A 9,697-nucleotide genomic window follows, 5' to 3' on the forward strand; every position below is an offset into this window, starting at 1 on the left:
GAGGGAGGGGGAGAGGAAGAGATGATATTGGGATGAGAGAGAGAGAGAGAGAGAGAGAGAGAGAGAGAGAGAGAGAGAGAGAGAGAGAGAGAGAGAGAGAGGGGAGAGAGAGAGAGAGAGAGAGAGGGGGGAGAGGAAGAGATGATATTGGGATGAGAGAGAGAGAGAGAGAGAGAGAGAGAGAGAGAGAGAGAGAGAGAGAGAGAGAGAGAGAGAGAGAGAGAGAGAGAGAGAGAGAGAGAGAGAGAGAAGGGGAGAGGGAGGGAGGGAGGGGGAGAGGAAGAGATGATATTGGGATAAGAGAGAGAGAGAGAGAGAAGAGAGAGAGAGAGAGAGAGAGAGAGAAGGGGAGAGGGAGGGAGGGAGGGGGAGAGGAAGAGATGATATTGGGATGAGAGAGAGAGAGAGAGAGAGAGAGAGAGAGAGAGAGAGAGAGAGAGAGAGAGAGAGAGAGAGAGAGAGAGAGAGAGAGAGAGAGAGAGAGAGAGAGAGAGAGAGAGGGGGAAGACAGGGAGAGAAAGCGAGAGTGAGAGGGAGAGAGAGGGGGAGGAAGGAGGAGATAGGGAGAGGGAGGAAGGTGGGGGTAGATTAAGAGAGAGAGTGTGTGAGAGTGAGAGAGAGAGAGAGGGAGAGAGTGAGAAGTGGAGAGAGATAGAGAGAGGAAATGCTTGGGATAGAAAGGTGAGATAGAGTATGTGTGACTATGTTAGAGAAAGAGGTGTCGAGAGAGAGAGAGGGAGAGAGAGGGGGGAGAGAGAGACAAAACTGTGTTGAGGGTAGGGGACAGAAAACACAGACTTGAATTGCAAGGGGAGGGGAGTCTTTTTAAAGACAAAGGAGAGAGAGTGAGGAAGGGATAGAGAGAGAGAGAGTCACATATCGAGAGTCGTGGGGGAATGATTCGCAATGTGAAAAGGGGGGGATGGATCCCTTTATTGTGTAATTTTTTCTCACTAGAAAGGGGTCATTGTCAGCCCCTTATCCGACAATTGTTTTTTTCAATGGCCCATTCTTGAAGAGAGTAAATTTTGGCCCACCTAGATGTTTGGTTTTTTTTCTCCCAATTAGGGGCTACTGGGAACTCCTTTTTGGCGAAAAAAAAAACCACAGTTCCGAGAATAGACATCATGGGGAGAAGAGAGGGCAACATAGTGTTTTTTTTCACCCAAGAAGGGGCTGCCTTCTTGGGAAAAAAAAACAGATCAGCATATCTACCACGAAACACGACATGAAACACAACATGCTCACTTGTTTGCAAAATGGCCCATCTTGAGGGCAAAAATTCATATTCATATCAAGAAATTATGTACAATGGTAGCCGGAGGCACAGTAAGGGACCTTGTCACACGGGTGGAGGGTGAAGCTATCAACACGCATCAACACAACTCGACACCATGGGGTGAGGGAGCTACATGAGGTACTCCCTCATACACATACTCTATTTTTATTTTGCCCAATAACGGGCTGCCGGAAACCCCTTCTTGGTTTTAAAGAAAAACACTCTATTGCTCTCTCTTCTCCCCATGTTATCTATTCTTGGAATTGTGGTTTGTTTTTTTCGCCAAAAAGGAGTCACCTGGCAGCCCCTTATTGGGTGAATAAAACACACAAATCCAGTTCGGCGAAAAGTCACTTTCACTAGGAATGGGTCGCTAGAAATGTTTTTCGTCCGATAAGGGGCTACCGGCGACGCCTTTTTGGCGAGAAAAAATTACACATCACATGTCTTCTCTCTCATCGCCCTTTCTCTCTCTCCCCCCATCTTTTGTATCTTTCAAATGGAAATTTGTAATAGCTCTTTATGATTAGAGAAATCGATTCTTTTTATTTATGTTATAAGGTTTGGACAATCTCTTTGGCTATCACTTTTTCTAATAGTTTGAGTAGCTTGGGTAATCCTAGGCCACCCTTTTGTTTGTTCTATTTAAACCTGCAAAGCTACCTTGGGAAGTTTTAATATTTCATTGTTCCATGACTAGAGAAAATTCCTAGCCAATTGTTATAGTTTTTTAAGTTATGTAGACAAACTCCTTCATTAAGTTTATTGTATGATCTTTGAGAGGGTAATCAACATGATACATCAATGGATTGTCATTTCAATTCCAAATTTAGTTGAGTGAGCTCACACACCTCCCCAGGAACCAAGTTTGGCCCTTTGTTAAAACTCTGATGGCCCTTTCAGGAAGATATTAGGGAAGAGACCAACAAACATGGTTAATCCTTGATGGTTCCCCCAAGTATTTGATTAATAAGATCCTTTAATTTCTTCTTATATCTAAATTCAAGGGGAATCTGATCACAAAACAATCCCTATCTTACAGGAATTTACTTAATGCATGCTTCAAATGCATAAAGGTGGGATATTTTGCTAGGGATTGTCTGGATTAAAATCAAAGAAGTCTATAGAAACTAAAGAAAAAATGAAACTTACAGATGATGGTTTTCATTAAGTAAATAGGAAAGGGAAGAAAGAAAACAATCAAGCTAATCTTAGTCAAAATTCCAATAAAAAGAAGACTAATAACAATCAAGCTAACCTTAATAAAAAATGCATTATGTTTAAGGGGGGGGGAGACAAAAAGTGTTTTGGGGGAGGGTTAGAAAATCGAGACATCTACTCAAGTCTCAATTAGCAAACCTAACCTAGAGAAATTATATTTTTGTACAATTATTCAATAAATTGAAATGTCTTTTAAACTCATGTTCTTCTAGCATATGTTGTATGATTTACAATTTGGGCGTTTCTATTCATTTTCTAGTAATGGTTCCCTAAAAGACTCTTAAATTTAACAAACCTCAAATGACAATTATCACATGAAGCAAGAAAGTGGCATTGATGTTAGAGCTTTGCATAAGGTAATGCTAACTAAGTTAGATCTCAAACCTAAAGAGTAGTTAAAGTTTACCGATGCCATACTTGATATGTAGTTTATATCAATTTGTACTACTCGCAATTTATGTGGGCAAAGAGTGTTTGGGGGGAGGGGGGTAAACCTACCTTGATTTGTCTCCCTATGTGTATGTGCATGTGCATGCATGCATGCATGTGTGTGTCTCATTAAGAACTTGTTTCTATATCTCTCTCTTATTCAAAGACTATTATCACTAAAAATCTATCTCTCATTAATCTATATACATGTATATGTGTGCATGTATTGATGTGTATATTGAAAGTCCTAATAAGCACACACACATATGATTAGTTCAAAGAAGTATAACTATATTTTATAGCATGTAAATATTAATATTACAATAACATGATGTTAAGTTAGCAAAGACATGCACAATGAGAGATCAAGATGATGGTTTCTCCCTCTCTCTCTCTCTCATTAAGAATATTGATTGAGCATCAAATTTATACTTATTTTCACCAATCAATATCCCTTCTTTCCACCACAAATAATAATTCACAAATGTGTAAGCTTTAATAATAATTTTTTATTTTTTAACCAATGTTTAATGAGGTTGCTAGAGCCATGTATTAAGAAAAATATTTAGTGAGGATTTGGAATGGATGCAAATATAGACATGTTTATATACCAACCCATGCTTATCGAAGAGAACTTACATCTCATATTTGGAAAGAGAAAAGCATTGGTTAAAAATAACAATTTCTTATTAAAGCTTGGACATTTGTGAATTATTTGTTGTGGTGGCAAGAAGGGATATTGATTGGTGAAAATAAGTATAAATTTTATGCTCAATCAATATGCTTAATGAGAGAGAGAGAGAGAGAGAGAGAGAGAGAGAGAGAGAGAGAGAGAGAGAGAGAGAGAGAGAGAGAGAGAGAGAGAGAGAGAGAGAATCTTCTTGATCTCTCATTGTGCATGTCTTTGCTAGCTTAACATCATGTTGTTGTAATATTAATATTCACATGCTATAAAATATAGTTATACTTCTTTGAACTAATCATATGTGTGTACATGTGTGTGTGCGCATTTAGGACTTCCAATATATACACATAAATACATGCACATATATATATGTATATATATTAATGAGAGAGAGGGAGAGAGAGAGATTTTTAGTGATAATAGTTTTTGAGAAAGATAGATATAGAAACAAGTTCTTAATGAGACATACACAAGCGTGCATGCATGCACATGCACATACACATAGAGAGAGACAAATCAAGGTATTTGAATAAGAGAGAGATATAGAAACAAGTTCTTAATGAGACACACACGTTTGTGCATGTATGCACACGCATGTACATATAGAGAGACAAATCAAGGTAGGCTTATCTAGTATATATTACAGAACTAAAGACATAACTTTAAAGATTATTTCTTATATAAACTCTAATCCACCTTGACTAAGTAATTCATCACTATTTTGAGTAGTTTTTAAAATCAAAAATACATTCTAGATACTTTGAATGTAAGGAGTTTCAATTGGAAGGGTATTAGGGCTCAATAGAGAAGAGAGGGAGGAGAAAGAGATAAAAATAACTTTTGGACGAGAGAGAGAGAGAGAGAGAGAGAGAGAGAGAGAGAGAGAGAGAGAGAGAGAGAGAGAGAGAGAGAGAGAGAGAGAGAGAGAGAGAGAGGATTAAAACAATTATTAATGAGAGACAAGAAAGCGGTATCTTTTTAAAAATCATTGGAAAGAGTGCTAGAAATTTTTGAAGCCACCCCCTTCTTTGGCTTCAAAAATTTCTTGCACTCTCTCTTATAATACTACCTTAGACCCTCTCCTACATTAATAGCCTTGGATCTTTACACACACACACACACACGCTCTCTCTCTCTCCAACTTGAGAGAGAAGAGAGAGAGAGAGAGAGAGAGAGAGAGAGAGAGAGAGAGAGAGAGAGAGAGAGAGAGAGAGAGAGAGAGAGAGAGAGAGAGAGAGAGAGAGAGATAGGTGCGTAGAGTGAAGGTAGTGGTGGAAATCATGGAGGTGGTGTTGAGATATCGAGCTCCACTCGTGATATGCCAGGGTGACCGTTGTGCATTTATGTCACCGACTTGGTAGCTGCAAATGCGGTTGGTACACCACCCATGAATAATAGCTAGATGATAGCTATCCTTATCTACTCTAGTTCGTGGTTCAGTTAGTATGCAACCTTAGTTAGTTGAGTTTGGTTTGAGACCCATATATAGGGTTCTTCTATTTCTTTGTATGAGAGTTCTTTTGGCTTACACAACTAAGAAGAGGAAAATTGTCTTCAGCCTCCACCTTTGTGTGTATTCCCCCATTGTGCAAGTGAGAAAGCTACAAGTGAGACTCCTTCCTTCTCTCCCACAATCTTGACATGGTATCAGAGCCTTGTTCGTGGTAAGGAGCTCAAGAAAGCAAACCAAGTTCGCAGTTTTCTGGTAAGAGGACCAGTGTTGCTTTCATTTTTTTGTTTTGGGAGCAAGTCTCTGTATTAGGTAGCACAGCCGAAAAGTGCAAGAGTGCATTGTCTTAGATTGAGATGCCCTTCGCTGTGTAGCAAGAGGGCAGTATATGTTGCGGGATAGGGCTTTAGCCCTTTGGTTGCCCTGTTCTTTTGATTTGAGGCCATTTCGGGGCCTATTTTGGAGGCAGAAGTTTTCCGCAAGCACTCAGGAAAAGGCCCTGTTTTTTGCTGTGCGACCACTGTTCTACAGGTTGGTGAAAAGTTACCATAGAAATTGCATTGTATGCCTGTGCGCAGAGACATTGGGAGGTACAGAATCATCCTTGTTGCCTGTTGATGCAAAATCATCACTAGGAAGTGACTGTGTGGTCAAATACCATTTTCATCAGTTTTGCAGATTTGCCCTTGTGAGGCTGAAGCTGTGTTTTTTGTAGTGACAGAATTCTTTGCATTGTTCTGTAATGGTGTCTGATTCTCTTTCACAGATTGTCACTGAAAAGCTTGAGAAGAACAACTTCCAAGCATTGAAGTTTAGAATGAAGAATTTCCTTATGGAAAAAGGATATTGGGAATTCATTGCAGGAAATGAAGAAGAACTAGTTCTTCCTGATGTTCCCAATCAATAGCAAATGCAGGCATTTAAAGGATGGCATGAGAGAGCCAGAAAAGTTATGTACTGGCTATCCACTACAACACAATGCCGCCATACACGCGTCCATTACACGCGAAAAGTTACGGGCGCGTGTATGGTCGTTTATACTTACAGCAATATCTGGCGCGTGTATACATGCATGTAACAGCGCGTGTATAATTGCATGTGAGGGCGCGTGTATTTGCGCGTAAAAACTGTCATAATACACGCTCTGTTACACGCGACACAGAGCCTAACTACAGAAATCCATTTCTTTTCAAAACAGAAAACCATTAAGTTTTAAAAATGTCATTGTGCATTGCAGTGTTTACAAACCATTACAAAATCCCACTACATGCACTTACAACAACGTAATATATTGAAAAATATATCTTCATATGGTTATTGAAAGACAAAGTATACAATAGAAATGTCATGAATTTGGAACAATACAGTGATGGATTGGTTAGGGTTCGATCTCATCTTCAATAAGATCCATCCTTGCCAAACGATCAACATCAATATCCATTTGATCAATTTGTAAGGCTACGATTAAATTTATTCTACTATCGCTATTTTGCCCATTGATAATGGTACCGATGCCTTGATCATTCTCATCATCATCACCATCATCCTCAATGGAAGGGTCATCCTCATGATCGTGAGAAATGGCACGCTCATCCTCATTATCATGATCATCTACATTGGCATGTTCGACATCATCTTCTTTGCGGCTTGCCACATCCTCCATATGCTCCATATCAGTGAATGTATTATACATTACTTTGGAACGTGGTGCAATAGGGATGACATACCACCATTTACTGTCATGCACCATTGGCAGATAGATAACCTGCTCAAATACACATAATTCATTAATTAATTAGCATATCAAAAGTCAAGGGGTGCGCGAGCTTAGATATATATGTACATGAAACACATTTGTAAAAAAATGCATACCTGCTCACATTGTTGTGGCAATACGAGCCTATCTTTCTTTGTTTGCCAAAACTTTGTAGAGTCAATAGTTACATAGCCACTTGCATGGCGTTTTATCGTTGCGTTAGGCCCTTTTTCCACCACGTTCATTTGCCATTTGACATCCAAAACATACATAAAGAAGCGGCGAAAGTCAAGTCTGTATATGTCTTGGATTGTGCCACAATAATCATCAATTTTTCCATTGGCTCCCTCAAAGCTACTAATGACACCGCAATCTTGTGTATTCCTCTTTTCATCTATTCTTTGTGTTCGAAAATGCTTGCCTTCACACCATATAGCATTGAACATAGTGCACTGGACCAAAATATAAGCAATATCTATGTAAGCAATTAATGTGAATAAATATGAAAAGCCAATCACTTACAAAGAATGCAAATTTACATTTGTTCTATGTACCTTTAACATGCATCCTCGTGCATACTCCCATTCTTCCGCCGTGATATGCAGCCCCTCATCTCTCTCTGCTCTCTCCATTTCCTCATGCAATCAATCAACATGAATATCATTCGGAAGTGTTGCTAGATGCTTAGGGTACGCCTTACGAGAGCCATGTTGCCTCCGAAAGAGAGCTCTGTCTGCTTGCCTTTTTGTCTTTGCATCCTCGTATCTTGTAACCCATCTGCTCATCACATCACTATTAAGGATGCAAGTGAAATTAAGATCATCAATCAATGTTCTCTCAATTACTTTGCTCTGTCCTTTTCCTTGAGGCACAATAGACGTCATCCTCAAGTCCTCTTCATTGCTCCATAGTCGCGGCAAAGAGCTATCCACCTGATCAAGAAATTCTGATATATATACAAGAGACTCTTGTATCAACCAACCCTCAGCCATGCTTCCTTCGGGCCTTGCACTTTGCCTCACAAAGTCTTTTAAGGTCTTCATGAAGCGCTCTAGGAAGAACATCCAACGGGCATGCACAGTGCCACATAAAGCAATTTCATCCACTAAATGCACAATGAGATGTAGTTGACTTGTGAGAATGGTTCGCGGAAAAGTCTCCTCTACCATACAAACCACCTCCACTGCTTTACGAGGTACATCAAAACTCTTCACATCTGTTCTATACCTTGCTTCACCACAAGTGGGACACTGTCGAGCCTCCGTATGCGTCCCACGAAAGAGAATGCAATCATTGATGCATGCATGTATGCGATCATAATCCAATCCTCCAAGAGATGTCACATAGCGCCTCGCTTTGTCTCTTGAGGTGGGTAGTCTATTCCCCTTTGGAAGCATGTTTGATAATAGCCTGCATCCAATATCATCAATTAGCCCATAACCCTAAACCCTATACTGTAAACCAAAAACCACTAACTCAAATTTGCAAGTTACAATGCTTACTTCAATAATGCGTCAAGACTTGCATTGCTCCATCCATAAACTGTTTGTATATTGAGCAGTTCAAGTGAAGCACGTAAAATAGAGAATGTGCACCCTTCAAAAACCGGTGTCGATGAAGCATTGTAGAGATGCTCTTGTTCCATATCATTGTCGTCCACACCTTTGCGATCATCCCTAAAAAGATTCCGTACCATGTCATCAAACACTTCCTCTTCCACAACTTCGTGGGGTGCAGGGCTATTGTCATCCCTTTCCCACTCATCTCCGACAAGAGATCCTGAAGCTCCAGCATCATCTCGTCGACGCTTTGCATGCTCTCGCCGTGCGTATGGCACCATGTTAGGGTGTGGTACTGCATCCTGCTTCAATCACAGTATATATATTACAACGCGCTCCATTAATTTGCACACCATGAGTTATTTTAATACTTTCAATTCACATCTTCTCACATCTAAACCTGTTTGAATCCATTCTCCATACATCGAGATGTGATTCAATGTAATTCGACGCGCTCGTACAATGCACCCTTGACATCGATTACACGTACACTTGATCCTTTGTGCCAGCCACACGTCGCGATCACGATGACGCATTGTCTCATCCTCACCAGAACTGCTTGAAGAGGATGATGACATGCTATGTCCAAAATAACCAATACAGAAGTAGGATCAGTTTTTAGTGAAATCATACACATCCTATGCACAAAACAATGGATACACAAGAATAATCAGTTTTTAAAAAAAGTATAAACAGTCTCTGTGTCGCGTGTACAGGCGCGTCTACAATGTGTTCTGCTGCGCTTTTACACGCGCTTTTACACGCACTTTTACACGCGTGCTTTTCGCGTTTACCTGCCGCGCGCGTCGCTTTCTTTCTTTTAAAAGCGCGCCCTCTTTCAAAACACTTCTTCTTTCTGCGCCCGCTTTCTTTCTTTCAAAAGCCCTTCTTTTAAAACCGAACCTGCCTCTTCCAACCAGCCTTCTCCCTCTTGGACTACCCAAAAGAAGCAAAGGGTGCAGACAACATAGAAAGGGAGAGAGAAGCAAGAATCAACGAACTCACTTTTCAAAGACTTTTCAAAGAGGTTGGTTGTCGTTTGTTTGTTTTGGCAAATCTGTCGCTTTCTTTCTTTCCACCCGTGCTATGTGTACTTGAAAGCGACAGAGGATAGAATTGTAAGAGATATTGTAAGAGATATGTTTATTTTCTAGAATGGTAGATATATGTTGTAGGTTATATATTGTAGGAGATATATTGAGGAGATATATCGTAGGAGATATGTTTATTTTTTATATGCATGTTTTGCTTGGTTCATTGAGGCGGAATTTCGACGCTTCGCAGATTCTTCATGGATCCAGGCTCTTCCTCCGATCCG

The 9,697-nt window shown here is 40.1% G+C and overlaps 1 protein-coding gene across 1 annotated transcript; it reads right to left on the reverse strand.

The window, feature by feature from the left end:
• Nucleotides 1-8,318: 8,318 nt before the first annotated feature.
• On the reverse strand, nucleotides 8,319-8,957 carry LOC148040883 (uncharacterized). The gene is made up of 2 exons (XM_087687183.1): nucleotides 8,772-8,957; nucleotides 8,319-8,684 (listed from the first exon to the last, which is right to left on the reverse strand). The coding sequence occupies exons 1-2, from the start codon at nucleotides 8,955-8,957 to the stop codon at nucleotides 8,319-8,321; spliced, it is 552 nt and encodes a 183-aa protein (XP_087543309.1).
• Nucleotides 8,958-9,697: the final 740 nt, after the last annotated feature.

Source organism: Lygodium microphyllum, chromosome 1 (assembly GCF_053477565.2).
Source record: "Lygodium microphyllum isolate KBCC chromosome 1, Lygodium_microphyllum_v1.1.10, whole genome shotgun sequence".
Taxonomy (NCBI): Eukaryota; Viridiplantae; Streptophyta; class Polypodiopsida; order Schizaeales; family Lygodiaceae; genus Lygodium; species Lygodium microphyllum.

Coding starts and splice junctions, on each gene's coding strand:
- LOC148040883 (XM_087687183.1), bottom strand. CDS start 8,957: ATGTCATCATCCTCTTCAAGCAGTTCTGGTGAGGATGAGACAATGCGT. Junction 8,685..8,771: donor GGATTCAAACAGGTTTAGAT/GTGAGAAGATGT, acceptor CTGTGATTGAAG/CAGGATGCAGTACCACACCC.